Here is a 19073-nt window from a genome sequence, read left to right as displayed (position 1 = left end):
GTTCGTAGGTACTATCAAGTTATGGTGTGCGTGCGGGCATGTGCGAATGTTTACGTGCGGATATATATAAGAGAGACAGCTTATGTTAACTGGGGAAGGAGGGAAGGAAGCTTGGTGGTTATGACAGAAAGATGCCCAGCTGAGGCACAGCAAGACACTGTCGATGATACTCATCAGTGAATTGTTCTCATAACTTTCGAGTGTTGATGCTAACGTCAGTCACAAGCTGTTTAGCACATTTTTGCACTCGCCCGATATTTTTATCGCGAAGAAGGATTACCCGTTCATAACTTGCCAACAACAATATAGTTGTGTTAAAAACTGTAAAGAACGTACACAATTTAACACACTTTACCGTAGACTGTAGCAAACCTAGCCCGCCTATGAAAAGCAGGTCCCGATTTTGTAATATTTAGTTTCGGACCACAACCAGTTTGGTGATAGCTATTGTGCTTTCGATTCCACACATTTCCGATAGGAAATTCGTCATCGTTTTAAATACAGCTTTTGTAACGTGTACTTTGTGTGTGTGTGTGTCTGTCTGTATGTCTGTCTGTCTGTCTGTATGTGTCTGTGGTGAGGGGGAGGGGGGGGGTAACGACAAGGATTGCCTTGACATTTGGAAAACTCAGCCTAAACTTTTATGGTCATCTGTTCGGCGGCAATATTTCAGAAGAAAATAACACCTCGCAACATCCCTGAAGGACACTTTTCTTGTGTTGCAATCACTGTAACGACCAGTGCTTCCATACATTCAGTCAATTGTTTTCATTTGAGAATAGTTTTGTCTTTACAATGTCGCGACCCGATCAGCACGACTGAACATGCTGAGACGACGTTTGATGGTCGTCCTGAGTTGGCTTGGTGACCCTAACACTCCCTGGGACAACTTCCGCCCGCTTCTGTGAAGAGGCTCCCGAATCTCCAACACCTTTTCAGCGCAACAGAAAGAGCAAAATGACCATTAGCAGAACAAAATGCACCCAACACTCAAATGAAAATATGATCAACTGCAGCTTATTATCAAAACCATGTTGAAAATGTTATAACATCGCGCGCGCCCAAACACGACCGCGTGAATACACACACACACACACACACATACACACATACACACACACATACACGAACGCACGCACGCACGCACGCACACACCGTCCAACACGCACACACACACACACACACACACACACACACACACACACACACACACACACACACACACACATACGACACGCATTCACACACACACACACATACGCACGCATTCACACACACACACACGCATACATACACACATACACACACACACACACACACGTCGGTACCGAGAGTGTAAATTTTGAACTGAGGAACTGATTTGGGAAAGTGTCCAATCAATTTCGTGTAAAATGCTGTTCATGTTACAAGCGTTCACTGGCCATGTCTTCATCACAGCCAGCAAAAAGCAAACTTTTCAGTTGAAATAAGGTTAAGGCTACAGTGACATATAGTCCTATGAGGTTACCCTCATTTAAATTGGGGCTGCCATACGGTACGGCGCTACACCTTTTTATTTTTCTCTCTTTCCTGCATCATTGTGTACATGTTTACAAGCCTTGAGACTTTCGCTGAGAACCGTGACTTGGGAATTTCATCATGCGCATGCGCCTATACATACTACGAAGTTTTTAATGCTATGACGGTTACGTACCTTCTTAATAAGATTGTTAAACAGTGACGTCACCCCCTCTGCGTCATCGCGGGCTGAGCATTCTGACGTCAGAGTGTAGTCTGAACACCACTCCTGCTTCTCCTTGTGCCTTTGTACCGTCCTGGATACACACACACACACACACACACACACACACACACACACACACACACACACACACACACACACATAAAACATAACATCAAACTGTATGAGAGCCTATCTAAAACAAGATTGTTTAGTTATTGGAACGTTTACATTTTGACAAAACAAGACATTCAGAAGTTCATCGATCCAATGGTATTCTTAGTGGACAAACAGACGATGATGAACTATAAGACAAATAAAAACAATGAAAGAAATGGGTGTATAAGAGCGAGTAAACAGGAGAACACCTAGTTCAATCAATCAATCAATATGAGGCTTATATCGCGCGTATTCCGTGGGTACAGTTCTAAGCGCAGAGGTTTTTAAAAAAAAAAAATTTTTACGTGCTCGCGAAATAGGACACACAGAGGTACACGCAAACTTTCATGAACATAGACAGACTGTCTGACATATTGATCTTTATTTAATAAACAGACACGGTTTAAGACACAATGTCTTTTCTTCAAACCTGTCCTAGACAATTTAAACATGTACTATGCGTAGAAGAAAAATAAACAGACAAGAACAACAAAAAATGCTCAATGCAATCAACATAAAATACAGAACAGTTACATGTTACAACCATTGCAAAAGGATAGTAAACACACACACACACACACACACACACACACACACACACACACACACACACACACTGGTACACACTGACACACTCACACGCACTCACATACTTACATACACACTTTCACACACAGGAACAAATTCAATCTTTCTGATTCTCTTTTTAACTCCCATTTCATGCATTTCCCTTGATTCCCTAGGCCCTTCAAAGCTCACAGGTAAAAGAATAAACTAACAAAGAAACTCTTACCTGACATGATCAAGATCGTTTTTATTCCCAAGAAGAAGTACAGGCAACGGCAGCAACATACCGGAAGTCGCCTGACCGGAAGACTGCCCTCTTCTGTGTCCTGATGTCTGCGCGTGCGTGACGGAAGTGACGGAGGGTCTATATTTCCGCATGCAGCCAAGAGCGTGTCGAGCAGCAGTCACACTTGACTGATCCGTCACACTGTAGACCAAGACGGCTGCATCCGCTTGCATCAACAGTTCTCGTGAGGCGCCCCTTGTTTGGAGACTCTGAGAAAAAAATATTTATTGTCAGAAGAAAGTGTAAGTGTGTGTGTGTGTGTGTGTGTGTGTGTGTGTGTGTATGTATGTGTGTGCACGTGTTTGCGTGCATGCATATCACGGTGTGTGTCTGTTTAGGTGTGTGTGCGTGTGTGTGTGAATGCGTGTGTGTGTGTGTGAGTGTGTGTGTGTGTGTGTATGTGTGTGTGTGTGCGTGCGTGTGTGTGTGCAGGTGGTGTGTGTGTGTGTTTGCGCGCGTGCGCGCGTGTGTGTTTATGAAAAGGAAGCCAAAAAATTGTCCGGGGGAGGTGTCAGGTGGGTGTTGGAGTGTGTGCCATCACGCGCATGAGTAGGTGCGTCCATACTGACTCGGGTGCACGCATGAGCATTATATTTAACACCCTTTTACCTATTTTCTGTCAGGTTTTTACCACAAAAGACGGATGTCTACATATACGTCCAGGAAGAAGATAAACAAGAACGCGGAGACGTAGTTAGTTAGTTGTTGCTTTTTGGGTCCAGCGGACCATATAGGCCAAATCAGGACGCCACGCGGAGGCGTAATTAACCATTCAGTCAAGTACGGAAGATGGGCACACCAGCGGCGAAGCGATGACAGAGGAGCACGAACAAACGTCTGATTAGATTACACTTTCCCAACACACACACACACACACACACACACACACACACACACCTCAACGTACCCCACATTGTGACCAGTATGAAGAGAGAGAGAGAGGGAGACAGAGGCACAAACAGACAGAGACAGAGACGGAGAGACACAGAAACAAACAGACAGATTGAGAGAGGCAAATTTTCTTTATTGTGCATGGGGGAAAGAACGTCGGAAGATGAAGTCGTAATCTCTTGCCAATCAATATTTGCATGTTCCAGACTCGATATGACGTTCCGGCTGTTGTCTGTGAGTCGTCTGAAAAGGAGCTGTAAAGTGAAAGGTTTGAAAGCCTGCTATCCTTTTAACAAATGTCTTAATTGTGAGCGTATTTACCACACAAACACAATAAAACTATATATTTTTTTAATCAGAAAATGAAAATGAATAGACGAATGTTCATTTTATTAGTCTTGGTTAAGAAATCAAGAAAGTGACGATTTAACGGTTTTCTTTGATTGTAAGCGCATTTTCCAATCTACCACAACAAAACCAACATTTTCGGATACAGGAGACAATAAGGAATACCATGATTTGTTATTGAAATTCCCATTTTTCAAAAAAGTTATAAATTTGCACAATTTGAGTGAACATTTCATGAACTCATTTTTAAGGTATCAAGCTGAAATGCAATCCTAGGCCCTATAGTCTGGACTGGGTCGAAGGTTGTGTGACACAAATTTCAAGAACATTGAGGGAAAAAATATGAAGCCGTGACAGTGCAGCCTCAACTTTTGCAAACAGGTAAATATGACGTCACCAAATAGTGCTATCAAAAATCGGAGAAATAAGGCAGGAGTAAATGCTCTCAAAAATGTGCACAACAATGTTCATAAAAATCCGTCCGGTAATGTGAAATGCTCCGCACAGACAGACACACAGACACACATAGGGTCCCCTACCTAGGCCCTACAAAGCTAGGGAGACAAACCTCGCTCTCCGCTCTTCAGCGTACTGAATGTGAAAAGACTAAAAGGGGAAAGGGGAGGAACCGGCGGGAGACGAAGAGATGAAGCATGTGAGAATACAAGCACACACACACACACACGCACGCACGCACGCACGCACACACGCACACACACACGCACACACACACACAAACACACACACACACACACACACACATACATACACACACACACACACTCTCGGGGGGGGGGGGGGGAGGGGGGCTTGTAGGATTAAAACAGCTTCCGCCAACGCATCCATTTCCCTTCAGATTTAACCTAAACAGGTGTCAAGTCAGTCAGTTTTGGCATCAGGTTAGTTTACATCAGGTTTATAGCATTAAACTGCAACGTAGTGCCATCAACATCATCACCGTGACATGAACAAAACGTTCCCGTTGCTAATCTGATGTTCTCTTGGCGGCCTGCACTTGAGACTTTCAGTCAGTTCGGCTGATTTTCAGTGAATCAGGATATGCATGTAGGTTTAAAGCAGCTGGCTGATAAATATAAAAAAACTTTTTCAGGCTGCGACTGGTCGTGAGTGCACGTACACACACACACACACACACTGTGACACACACACACACACACACACACACACGCCAAGGGCGGATCCAGGATCATAAGGAAGGGGGGGCACACCCAAACTGTTTGGCACAAACTTGAAGGCGCGAAGCGCCTGAATTGAGGGCGCAAAGCACCCTAATTGAGGGCGCGAAGCGCCCGAACATGCTACAGGGTCCGGGGGAATGCCCCCCCCCCCCCCCGGAATTTTGTTTTCAAGGAAGCAAAATACTGCAATCTAGGGCCACCTGAGCTCAGAAACTGTCATTTAATCATCTGGCCAAATTTCCATTTTTCTCTCTCTCTCTGTTTCCCTGATAGTCCGGTGGCAGAGGGCTGTTTTTTCCCAGAGCCTAGAAATCCCTAGTTACAATCGTTTCTTTGCATTTTTGAGTGCTTTTGACCTTAAGGTTGAAGAATCCGGCGGGTGTACAAATGACACCCTCTTGGCATTTTCACAATTCAAGATGGCGGCCAAGATGGCGGCCAAAATATGTCACCGGCCATAACTTTTGAACTATACCTCGTAGAATCATGATATTGGTGTCTATGGTAAGGTTTTTGGGGTCAAGGAATCCATTTCTAGTGATTAAATGAATATTCAATCAGTGTAAGTGGTTGAAATGAACAGTGGCTACTTTTGCGGCTCAGAAAATAAGAAAATCCAGCTTTGTTTTTGCTACAACAAACAAACAATGTGCGCCACATCGTTAATATCAATAGTGTAGAGAAGCAGAGATTATAAACTAATGGTTTAATTATGCAACTTTGTTATTACTCAGAAATATCCTCAGAATGTGCGTGCGCTCCGCCTTCTCACCGAAGAGCTACTCCGACCAGTCATCAAAAACAATGAACTGACCAACATGGCTTCTTTGGAAGAGGTGCTTACTGATCTCTCTGCTAAGAGTCGAACAACAAAAGCTTGGACAGAGTTAGTGATCAAACCGACACTGCTCATCATGCAGTTCACTCGGGCAACTCACGAGCCTGACTACGCCCTCCTCATCTGTACAATGGATCAGATGCTTCCATACTTTTTCGCTGCTCACAAACCCAACTATGCTCGTTACGGCCTGTTCTTCTGCCGCTCTCTTACCTGGCTTCCACCTGAAGTTGAACAGCAGTTCCTTCGAGGAGAGCAGGTTCTTCATCACGTGGATGGACTCTGGAATGGCATTCCATCAGACCAGTTCATTGAAACTACATGGATGAAGCGAGGAAAGGGCCCGAGTGGCATCATTGGAGTCACACAAAATCCACAAACTGTGGCAACGTGGTCCTACAGCCAACACGCAGTCATAACACTGACAGGGGACTTGCAGACGATGACTGAAGAAGACAGAACACCAAAATTGGTGCACAAAGAAGAATCCAATGGGCGAATTAAAACTGATGCACAGGATCGCCAGTCTATCTGCTCCACGTTGTTAGATTGTGTTGATCCAATGGATCCCGACAGTCATCCTGATGGTGCTCTAATGAACGTCGTCACAGGAGCCATAGCACAGCAGGATGTGAACATCGACAGAGCATTGATACTGGGCCAGGAGCAGATGGAAGCTTCAGAGTCTTCATGGCCGGAAGGCTTCTACAACCCAATCAAAAAACGGGTTGTTACCTTTTCTGGCAACAGAAAGGCTGTCAAAGTTGGCGACCTTGCTGTTATTGACCAGGAGGCAATTTATGCCAGAGTGATTGGCCTGATGGTGAGCCAGCGGGATGTGGATCTTGGACAGGTACTCAGTTGTGAATTAGCAGCATACCCCCCTTCCATGTTCCATCCAGATGGAAGTATTCGTCTTGCCACTGGGAAAGCATGTTTGAAGAAATGTCTTGCTGTTACAACATCTGCAAGGATGTGGGGAGAACCTTCTGTCGTCGTGGTCGATGTTTCTGCTGTGTTATGGACAATTCACTGGCCCGCACAGGGAACTGTACAAACATTTGTTGACTCTTTCAAGACATGGGTTGCAGATCGTCTCAGACATGCTGAAGTCCATCTGGTTCTGGACAGATACTATGACTACTCTACAAAGAGCAGCACAAGAGCAGCTCGTGATGGCAAAACAGGACCCTCCCGAGTTTACAAACTAACTGCAAAGTCTCCCCTCCCATCCAGGGATGCTGTACTTAAATGTGTCGCAAACAAAGTTCAGTTAAACCTCATCACATGTGAGCAAATACTCAGTGACCAAGAGTTCCTGGACGAAGGCACCCAAGACCACCGCCTACTGCTGACAGGTGTTGAGCCAGTGCCAACTGCAGTGTACAAGGGGAGAAAGAGAGCAGCGATTGACCTGTATTCAACTCATGAGGAGGCTGACATTAGACTTGTCAAGCATGCACTCTCGGCATGCCAAACTGACGATGCTCAGGTCTGTGTCATCTCAGATGATACAGATGTGTTTGCCCTACTGTGTTACCACTACCAAAAATCTGGTTCCTCATCTCCTTTGATGATGCAATCATCAGTCTACGGCAGAGCTTGTAGTGACATCCCAGAGACGGTCAAGACGCATCCAGTCCTCATCCCACAAGTCCTGGCCATACATGGTATCAGTGGCTGTGACACAGTAGCAGCATGCTATGGTATTGGCAAGACAATAGCTGTTACCGTTTCAAAGAAGGGGTTCCTCTTGAATTCCCTTGGTGTGGTCGATGCACTATGGAGTGATGTGGAAAAGGAAACGACTGAATTCATGGCAGCTGCCTACAATGAATCAGGAGAAACAATGAGTGAGTGCCGTCTTCAGCAATGGGCGAAAAAGACATCCAAATCCGCTGGTGCACCCAAACTCTGTTCCTTGCCACCAACTACAGAAGCATTTGTGGAAAACATGAAGCGAGCACACTTCCAAGTTGCACAGTGGTATGCTGCATTGGAATCAGATCCACCACCTCTTGCTCCACTGGACTACGGCTGGGAAGCCGATGACGTAAACAGGTCTTTGTCTGCAATACCTGTGCCAGCAGGTGTTTCTCCAGCACCAGACTACGTCCTCTGGCTCATTCGTTGTGGCTGCGAGTCAGACACAGCTTGCAAGACAGGGAACTGTCGATGTACGGGCCGACAACTCCCATGTACTATATTCTGTGCCTGCACAGGTGGGCTTTCTTGTTGCAACAAGTTCACCAGCAAGCCTCCTAGTGATGATGACGACGAAGTTGACGATGTTGTGCAGGAGACGGGCTAAAAACTGACTTCAATCTAGATTCATCAGGTCATTAACATGTAACCAAAACGATGATAAAACGACGACGTTGTGCAGGAGAGGGAGGACAGGGATATTATGGCCGCCATCTTGAAAACCAAAACAAGTTGTGAAATAACTATACAAACGTAAGGAATGGTTTCCTGGACCCTTAAAACCTTATCCTAGACTGAACAATTATGAGTTTATGTGGTTTACTTCGAAAGATATAGCAAATACCGTATTCGGCCGCCATCTTGGCCGCCATCTTGAATTATGAAAATTCCAAGAGGGTGTCATTTGTACACCCGCCGGATTCTTAAACCTTATGGTCCAAAGCACTCAAAAATGCCAAGAAACGATTGTAACTAAGCATTTCTAGGTCAAAATACCCTGCCACCGGACTATGAAGGGGGGGCCCGGACCCCCTTCGCCCCCCCCCCCTAAATTCGGCACTGCACACACACACACACACACACACACACACACACTGTGACACACACACTGTGACACACACACACACTGTGACACACACACACACACACACACACACTTCGGCATACATCCACTTCAGTACCACACACGCACGCACACACACACACTCTTCTACACTCAATTTATATAAAGGACAGAAAAACGTTGACATAAACAAACGATGAAACAAACTTACAAACACAAGTTTCAGTTCCTTGACAGACAAAGATTAGAAACGCTTCCAGAAGAGTGATGCATAGTTTGCGCTCAAAGCATCAAAAGGTAACCGAAATAGAATCATGGCAAAACTGTCAACGCCAAAGACGTTTTGGATGCTATACTGGCAGCACGTAGGAGACCTGGAGCAGATTATGTATGACTTATATTTCACATTCCTCTCAGTCTAGAGAATAACCAACACGCATTGTGTACATGCTCTCTGTCTCACTGTGTCTGCCGTGTCTATCTCTGTTCACGATGCCCCTGACTCTATTTTTCTGTCTGTCTGTTTGTCTGTACGTCCGTCTCTCTCTCTGTCTCTCTCTCCCTTTCTCTCTCTCTCTCTCTCCCTCTCTCTCTCTCTGTCTCTGTCTCCCCTCTCTCTCTCTCTCTCTCTCTCTCTCTCTCTCTCTCTCTCTCTCTCTCTCACTCTCTCTCTTTTTCTCTCTCAAGGACCGGTTGTAAGAAAAGGCGTCGCCTTAAACCTCTATCCTTGAAAAGTAAAGTTCCATCATCATCTCTCTCTCTCTCTCTCTCTCTCTCTCTCTCTCTCTCTCTCTCTCTCTCTCTCTCTCTCTCTCTCTCTCTCTCTCTCTCTCTCATCCCTTTCTCTCTCTCTCTCTCTCCCTCTCTCACTCTCTCTCTCTCCCGCTCTCTCTCTCCCACTCTCTCTCTGTCTGTCTGTCTCTCTCTCCCGCTCTCTCTCTCTCTCTTTCTCTCTCCCGCTCTCTCTCTCTCTGCCTCTCTCTCGCTCTCTCTCTCTTTCTCCGTCTCTCTCTCTCTCCGTATCTCTCTCCCGCTCTCTCTCTCTCTCTCTCTCTCTCTCTCTCTCTCTGTGTCTCTCTCTCTCTCTCTCTCTCTCTCTCTCTCTCTCTGTCTCTCTCTCTCCCCCCTCTCTCTGTCTCTCTCCCTCTCTCTCTCTCTCTGTCTCTCTGTCTCTCTCTCTGTCTCTGTCTCTCTCTCTCTCTCTGTCTCTCTGTCTCTCCCTCTCTCTCTGTCTGTCTCTCTCTCTGGGGCCCTCTGTGTCTCTCTCTCTCTCTCCCTCTCTCTCTCTCTCTCTCTCTCTCACTCGCTTTTATTCTTCTTCTTCCTCAAACACAAACTTTTAATTCTCCACCAGCCCTAATAGCCATCATCTTCTCCCGTAAATACCGCCGCTGCCCACATGCGCAGTTACACGTACACAAAGAGACTTTACCTTGCCACTGACGTCAGTGATGCGAAGCGACACCTGCCGGTCGTCCAGAGTCATCGTTCTTTCATAACTCATCTCCTCGCTTTCAGCAAATTCCGACAAGAAACGCCGCGTCAAAAAACGAACAGTCAGGGCTGTGCAAGAAAAGAAATCAGAACAAATGTTATCCTTATTAAAATTTAAAATATAAAATAAATTGGGGTGGGGGGGGGGGGTATTGGTTTTTGTGTGGGTGTGCCTCATATTTATATTATACCTGATCGCCTCGGCCAAGCATGCAAACGTTGTATCTAATTAGCATAAAAACTATTTTCTTTAGTCACAGTGCCGCATCAGTTTTTCAGTTAAAAGCTGATAAGATATTTATCGAACAAATTCTGGGGATATCATCTGGAAGAATTTGTGTCTGAAGATTCACAATAATTATACATGTGCTATGCTTACTGGTTTTATCGTTCTTTGTTCGCACATTTCTAATACATCAGTGTATCTTTTCGGCATTTTTTTTGGGGGGGGGGTGTGGTGGAGGGGGGGGGGGGCGTGATTGCGTTTTAAAAACACACGACACTCATATATTTGAACTTAGCACCCTGAGACTGCGGTAAGTTTGGGAACATTAAAAGTCGATCATCGTTAACTGGTGCTAAACACCGGCACGGTTCTTGGCGTGACGTCTTTGAAAAGGCCCAGAACTTCTCCATTAAACACATCCTCCGCTGTAATTGCTCGGTCCAGTTAACACATTGGCTGTACAGGGCATTGCCATCTGCACGATAACCCTGTATATGTAAACACCAGACGAGGTTATGTATAGGCTAACATTAGTGCGTTAAAGATGCAACCCAGTATATATAGTGAGTTTGTTTGTTTGTTTGCTTAACGCCCAGCCGACCACGAAGGGCCATATCAGGGCGGTGCTGCTTTGACATTTAACGTGCGCCACACACAAGACAGAAGTCGCAGCACAGGCTTCATGTCTCACCCAGTCACATTATTCTGACACCGGACCAACCAGTCCTAGCACTAACCCCATAATGCCAGACGCCAGGCGGAGCAGCCACTAGATTGCCAATTTTAAAGTCTTAGGTATGACCCGGCCGGGGTTCGAACCCACGACCTTCCGATCACGGGGCGGACGCCTTACCACTAGGCCAACCGTGCCGGTTATATAGTGAGTGATGAACATGATATTCCTTTCCGCTCACTAGATCTTAAAAGGTTCCGTCAGACGAGCGCAATGGCCGACTGGATAATACGGCAGTGTAATACGAAATCTTTACTCCACGAAAAATTGACTCCGGAGTAAAAGTTTCGTACGAAATCTTTACCCCGAGTACAACTGTCGTACGAGAAAAGAACTCACCAAGGCACGAACAAATTACTCCCTCCACGAAATTTTTACTCCCCGTTTTTTTTTTACTTCCAGTAAAAATTTCGTAGGCGAAATTGGGATAAGGGCGAAGGGATAATGCCAATATGTGATCTCACGCAAACGAATGTCGCAATACCCCTCCCTCCGCCCATTCCACACCAGGATTAACAGGGGACAAGGGAGTAAAAGTTTCGTACACCTGGCGTGGGCAGTAAAATTGCTCGTGTTAGGGTGGGGTAATTTATTCGTTTTTTATTCGTCAGGGGAGTAACATTTTTGTACGAAATGTTTACTCGGAACACACCTGTTGTGGGGTTATTTTGTCGTGTTATGGGGGAGTCATTTTTCGTAAAGGGAGTAAAGTTTTCGTACGAAATTTTTACTCCGGAGTAAAAAATCTCGTGGGAGTAATTTTCTCGTGTTGCACCGGCCTTCCAAACGGAGGGTTGAGTATTTGAATCCCGGCTGCGCCTGGAGGGTTAAGGGTGGAGATTTTGCTGATCTCCCAGGTCAACTTATGTGCAGACCTGCTTGTGGCTGATCCCTTTCGTGTGTACACGCAAGCACAAGACCAAATGCGCACGGAAAAGATCCTGTAATCCATGTCTGAGTTCGGTGGGTTATATAGAAACACGAAAATACTGAGCAAGCATCTCCCGAAAGCGGCGTATGGCGGGATAAAAAAGGTCATACACGTAAAAACCCACTCCTGCAAAAAACACGATTGTACGTGGGAGTTTCAGCCCATGAACGAACAACAAAAAGAAGAAGAACAAGAAGAAGAAGAAGAACAAGAAGAAGAACAAGAACAAGGAAAAGAACAAGAACAAGAACAAGGAAAAGAACAAGAACAAGAGAAGAACAAGAAGAACAAGAACAAAAACAAGAACAAGAAGAACAAGAAGAACAAGAACAAGGAAAAGAACAAGAACAAAAACAAGAGGCGAAGCCTTCAAGGCTCACGTAAGAAATCGACAAACAGTAACACAAACTCAATCACTCCGTCACACACACACACACACACACACACACACACACACACACACACACACACACAAACACACACACACACACACACACACACACACACACACACACACACACACACACACACAGAAAGAGCATAGATGAAACTGTGCAAGAAAGCGAGACACTAGATCTAGATCTGTCTGTCTGCATGTAGCCTACTTACAGGGACACGACTGCCAACTAGTCTCGGCCCGCTCAAAAAAACAATGACCGAGAATTTCAGTAATTCCTTCGCGTGACGTCAAACCCTCTTACGTCATAATGTGACGTCAATGTAATGTGACGTCTTCAAATGTTAGAGTTTCTACCACATACATACATACGCACGCACGCACAGACAGACAAAAGTTAGCATCACATAGGCTACACTTACGTGAGCCAACAAAAACAAGAAGAACAAGAAGAATAAGAACAAGGAAAGGAACAAGAACAAGAACAAGAGAAGAATAACAAGAAGAACAAGAACAAGAACAAGAAGAACAAGAACAAGGAAAAGAACAAGAACAAGAGAAGAAGAACAAGAAGAACAAGAACAAGAACAAAAACAAGAACAAAAACAAGAACAAGAAGAACAAGAACAAAAACAAGAACAAGAAGAACAAGAACAAGGAAAAGAACAAGAACAAGAAGAAGAAGAAGAAGAAGAAGAACAACAACAACAACAACAACAACAACAACAACAACAACAACAACAAGGAAAAGAACAAGAACAAGAACAAGGAAAAGAACAAGAACAAGGAAAAGAACAAGAACAAGGAAAAGAACAAGAACAAGAACAAGAGAAGAAGAACAAGAACAAGAAGAACAAGAACAAGAAACAAGTCGCGTAAGGCGAAATAACAACATTTAGTCAAGCTGTCGAGTTCACAGAATGAAACTGAACGCACTGCATTTTTTCACCAAGACCGCACACTCGTAGTTTCGTCAGTCCACCGCTCGAGGTAAAGGCAGTGAAGTCGACAAGCCAGTATAGTGCGGTAATGGTCGCGCTGAGCAGGATAACACGCTTTTCTGTATCTCTATTCTTTTTAGAGTACTGAGTTTGTTTTTAATCCAAACATATCATATCTATATGTTTTTGGAATCAGGGACCGACAAGGAATAAGATGAAATTGTTTCTAAATCGATTTCGGACAATTAAGTTTAATCATAATTTTCATATCCTTAATTTTCAGAGCTTGTTTGTAATCCAAATATAACATATGTATATGTTTTTGAAATTAGAAAATGACGAAGAATAAGATGAAATTGTTTTTGGATCGTTTAAAAAAAAAATCAATGACAAGTTTCCGATTTTTTATGACCAAATTCATTGATTATTTTTTAAGCCACCAAGCAGAAATGCAATACCAAAGTTTGGCCAAAGTATCATGTTCATCGCCGCAGATGTGGCCAGGATTTAACGTGGAATAAGAGCATCCTTCCATTTGGACACATACACAAAAATCAATAACGTGGCTGCATATTCTGCAGAGTTGGGATCTGGGGGCAAAGCTCCCCTGACGACGAGAACATTGTACATTTCAGTGGTAATTTTTTGGTTTATCCTCGTGTCTGGAAATCAAAAAATGAAACGAGGTAAATCAGGCGGCCAAGGGGGAGGGGGGGGGGGGTCCTAACCAATGGATCCTCCCCCCCCTCCCCAGGTCCGGCCCTGAGTTATGAAATTGATTTATCAAAAAAAAGTCCCATTTTGTAGAGAAAGCAGTCAGGCTGACGGTTGGTTTTTGGCATCTTAGTGTCCGAATGGATTTGGCATACCCGTAGCACCTGGAAGATCCTGGTCAGATCTGAGGTGACGTACATGGTCGCTTAGACGAGAAAAAAAAGTATCTTTAAAGCTTGTGTGCTTGATGGTCTATTTCAAAAGTTTACTGGCTTGTCTAGCCTGAAGAAGGCTAAGCGCCAATCACTGTGCGGTGGAGTTAAGACAGGCGTGCAATGGTTTACTCGAAAATTCTCTGTAATCACGATATTTATTTCAATTAATGTGATTCTTCCAAGAAATAAATGAAGATCGAAGGAAATAATCAGATCAAATAGTAAAGTAAATTTTAAGGGGCTTATTGTCCGTCAGGTCTTAATTGCCTATATTGGACATGAATTGGTTTATACGATTCGAGTTTTACGCCCTCACGGCTTTTTGATGTTTGCGTGTTTAGGTGGTATCAGCCATCTGCACTTATGGTAGAATGACCAAGATCTTTAACGTGCCATTGTGGTGACACGGGGGTGGGAGATGGATACCGTCTCTGGGTCTGCACATAAAGTTGACCCGTGTCCGTCCCGGCCCGGATTCGAACCAGCGACCTCTCGATCACAAGTCCAGTGCTCTACCACCTGAGCTACCCGGGCCCCCAAATAGATGAACAAACATTGTTTAAATCTAAATTTAGTTGTATGCACTGACAAATGAGCAACAATTTTGCTATCAGCACTGCACATATCATATTTATCAACATCAGTTAATTGGACAACAGCTGCATGCGAATTTCAACATGATCAGCTTTGAAGTTAAATTGCAAATGTCTCGAAGGAAACGGGCTTAAAAGACTGCAAAAATCCAAGATAGAGAAAGATTCTGATAGAAAAGTCGCTGCTCTGTTGCACAAACGGGACTTTTTTCGTTTCTGCGTCCAAACTGGGTAGCTAATGCCAACGGGGTTACATCGGCTTACATGAAGCTTTTCTTTGCAGAGCTATAGTTCTGGGTTGAAATCCCACGCCTGTCGGTAAAAGCCAAAAGTCAACAGTGGAGAAATTGTCAGGTGTCAGTTTCAATTTTAGAATTGGTACTAATTGAATTTTCTAATTTAGGAACCCGCAAAGTGCGAAGGGAAAAGCAGACAGCACACAGACCAAAACAAAGGCATACAAAAGAAAGCCCAATGAAGAATGACAATCCAGAAGGGAAAAAAACGGACAAACTAAGACAGACAAGACAGACAGACAGACATAGAGGAAGAGACAGAGGGGGAAAAGAATGAATCCAAGAAAGAGAGAGAGAGAGAGAGAGAGAGAGAGAGAGAGAGAGAGAGAGAGAGAGAGAGAGAGAGAGAAAGAGAGAGAGAGAGAGACTGAGAGACAGACAGACAGACAGACAGGCAGACACAGACAGACAGACAGACAGAGAGAGACAGAGAGTGACAGAGACAGACAGAGATAGAGAGAGAAGGGGATAGGGAGACAGACAAACCGCAGACAGACAGACAGACAGACAGACAGACAGACATACAGACAGACGGACAGACAGAGACAGAGAGTGACAGAGAGAGAGAAAGAGAGAAAGAAAGAGAGAGAGAGAGAGAGAGAGAGAGAGAGAGAGAGAGCAAGAGACAGAGAGAGACAGAAACAGAGACAGACGGAGAGAGAGAGAGAGAGAGAGAGAGAGAGAGAGAGAGAGAGAGAGAGAGAGAGAGAGAGAGAGAGAGAGAGATCAAATCAAATCAAATCAAATCAAATCAAATTTTATTTTACGAGGGTTGTGGCATAAGCAATATAAACGAGCTTCTTTTCAACCAGCCCTCGCCCAGAGAGGGACTATTCTATATATATATACAAACGTAAAACAATTACAAAAGAGAGAGAGAGAGAGAGAGAGAGAGAGAGAGAGAGAGAGAGAGAGAGAAAGAGAGAGAGAGAGAGAGTGAGACAGAGAGATAGAGAGAGAGAGAGAGAGAGAGAGAGAGAGAGAGAGAGAGAGAGAGAGAGAGAAGAACAAGTCGCCTAAGGCGAAATTACTACATTTAGTCAAGCTGCATTTTTTCACAATGACCGTAGTCCGCCGCTTGTGCATAACGGAGTGAAACTGACGAGCCTGTTCAGCGCGGTTGTGGTTTCGCTGTGCTGCATATGCACGCTTTTCTGTACCTCTCTTCGTTTTAACTTTCTGAGCGTGTTTTTAATCCAAACATATCATATCTATATGTTTTTGGAATCAGGAACCGACAAGGAATAAGATGAAATTGTTTTTAAATCGATTTCGGAAATTTAATTTTGATCATAATTTTTATATTTTTAATTTTCAGAGCTTGTTTTTAATCCAAATATAACATATTTATATGGTTTTAGAATCAGGAAATGATGTAGAATAAGATAAACGTAAATTTGGATCGTTTTATATAAAAAAATTATTACAATTTTCAGATTTTTAATGGCCAAAGTCATTAATTAATTTTTAAGCCACCAAGCTGAAATGCAATACCGAAGTCCGGCCTTCGTCGAAGATTGCTTTACAAAAATTTCAATCAATTTGATTGAAAAATGAGCGTGTGACAGTGCCGCCTCAACTTTTACAAAAAGCCGGATATGACGTCATCAAAAGTATTTATCGAAAAAAAGAAAAAACATCCGTGGATATCATTTCCAGGAACTCTCTTGTCAAATTTCATAAAGATCGGTCCAGTAGTTTGGTCTGAATCGCTCTACACACACACACACGCACAGACAGACAGACAGACACACACACACACACACACACACACTCACACACACACACACACACACACACACACATACACCACGGCCCTCGTCTCGATTCCCCCTCTATGTTAAAACATTTAGTCAAAACTTGACTAAATGTAAAAACGGACCCAATGTGTTCATACCTGATTTTCCCACACCTTCTTGGCCCAAGATAATGATGTGCATGGGATTTTTCGCCGTCTCAAAGGATGTTCCGCGCATATTTCTATATGTCTCTCTGCCAATTTTCCACACAACAGTACACTACAACAAAACCCTGCTACCTCCCAAAGACTGATAGTGATGGAAGCTCAAATGCCAACTTTGTATTTTCTGCAATGTTTCTTTTTATCAGTTTGTGGTTCTTTTGTTAGTTTGTGGTTTTGGTTGATTTTTAAAAATTTGTTTTATTTTCTTGGCGTTTATGATGAAAATAAAAGGTTATTTCCAGTAAAGGTGAACTTCTCGCAGTTACACCGAATATGAAGTGCAAAACAAATAAAATTGTTGGCCTCTTCACCATAGATGCTGGCGATGAGCGATAAGAGTTGTACTTCTCATCAGTGTTTGCAAAAAACTAATTATAAAGATTTCCTCAGCTTCAAAATTGTTGCTTGAAGTATTGACTTGATCAATGAATGTTCACCAAATACTGAATACAATTCCGCAAGTTTCACACGGATATTTTCAATACCCAGAACAACAGATCCTTATAAATGAAAGTCGGTCGCTCTAACACATCCTTGAAAAGAAGTACTTTGATGTATCTATCCGAGCAATAAATCTTCACATAATATTAAATACAGCTCTAAATCTCAACACGATTCACTCATTCTCATGTTCAGAATAACAGATCCTTCAAAACAAAGTCAGTCAATCGTTCCAAACCGGCGAAACTTTAAACAGTCGGTGAAGCATCTATCCAATCATTGCAATTGGATATCCACACAATACTGAATACAGCTTTGCATCTCAACGAGTTTTATAGTCATTCTCTTGTTCAGAACAACAGGACCTTCACAAAGAGTCAGTCAATCGTTCTGAAAGACGCTCAAAACAGTCGCTGGAAGTATCTTCCCAATGAGTGAATATCCACAAAATAATGAATACAGCTTTGAATGTCAACAAGTTTTTATAGTCATTCTCTTGTTCAGAACAACAGATCGATTCCTCACAAAGAAAGCCAGTCGCTTCAAGCATCTACCTCTTCAATAAATCTTCACGGAAATCTGAAAACAGCACTGACACGATTGAATCTCTGCTACTTTTAGTCATCCTCACACCGCTCAGAACAACAGCTCCTTCTTTGTGCCTCTCCCAAATTACACAATACTCCCAGCGTTGCTTACACAAACTCACAAAAAAAATCTGAAGTGACGAAGATCACATCAACACTTCCAAGTTTCCAGACGCAGGCAGGTAAGCGTGTCTTGTAAGACAGGTATCACATCAAAAGCCGTCCGGAGCAAGTTTTTGCCAGACAGGTTAGAGCCGAGAGGTTTTTGAATGGCGCTGCAATGCACTAGCTTTCTCCGCACGTGGAGGGGTAGAGCATGGGGGTAGAGTATTTGTATCAGCGATTTGTTTACAACTGTGTTTGTGTAATCGCCTTTCTGGCACCGACGTGACTCAATTGACGTGGGTAAGGCACGCCCCACCGTTCAGGAAGAGAGGGAAGGGGCTGGGCGTTAAAACTGTTTCAGTGTCAGGGTGCAATGTGTGTGCAATAATTAGTTCTGGTTGGTCTTTGGGTGTCCTTGTATCAAAGTGTTCATCACAATGGCCCGGGTGTAAAGGTTTTGCCCAGAATAGGACCGTGCCTTGAAACCATATCGAATTTGGCAGAGAAACCTAATTACTGACCAGAGCTTATCAGTCCACTGAGAGGAATTAGGCCAGGAGAATACTGAGGGAGCGGGACGTGCATCCCGGCTTTGGTATTGCTTCATTCTGACTGTCTGTCTCAGTTTACTTGCTGAACCAGTGTGTGTGTGTGTGTGTGTG

General features: G+C 43.8%; 1 protein-coding gene across 1 annotated transcript; it reads right to left on the bottom strand.

The window, feature by feature from the left end:
• Positions 1-624: 624 nt before the first annotated feature.
• LOC138970352 (ras-related and estrogen-regulated growth inhibitor-like protein) lies at positions 625-18556 on the bottom strand. The gene is made up of 5 exons (XM_070342815.1): positions 17213-18556; positions 10208-10338; positions 2673-2941; positions 1694-1814; positions 625-931 (listed from the first exon to the last, which is right to left on the bottom strand). The coding sequence occupies exons 1-5, from the start codon at positions 17289-17291 to the stop codon at positions 791-793; spliced, it is 741 nt and encodes a 246-aa protein (XP_070198916.1). The 5' UTR covers positions 17292-18556; the 3' UTR covers positions 625-790.
• Positions 18557-19073: the final 517 nt, after the last annotated feature.

Source organism: Littorina saxatilis, linkage group LG7, assembly GCF_037325665.1.
Source record: "Littorina saxatilis isolate snail1 linkage group LG7, US_GU_Lsax_2.0, whole genome shotgun sequence".
Classification (NCBI taxonomy): Eukaryota; Metazoa; Mollusca; class Gastropoda; order Littorinimorpha; family Littorinidae; genus Littorina; species Littorina saxatilis.
The sequence above is the reverse complement of the archived record's forward strand: the minus strand, read 5'-3'. Positions and strand labels throughout refer to the sequence as shown.

Bases quoted from the DNA above. Each gene is read 5' to 3' on its own strand.
- LOC138970352 (XM_070342815.1), bottom strand. From the start codon at position 17,291: ATGCGCGGAACATCCTTTGAGACGGCGAAAAATCCCATGCACATCATT. The intron at 10,339-17,212 runs GTATGAACACAT...TTTCTTGCACAG, and splicing joins AGAAGGTGTGGGAAAATCAG to CCCTGACTGTTCGTTTTTTG. The intron at 1,815-2,672 runs GTAAGAGTTTCT...GTGTGTATCCAG, and splicing joins AACGATCTTGATCATGTCAG to GACGGTACAAAGGCACAAGG.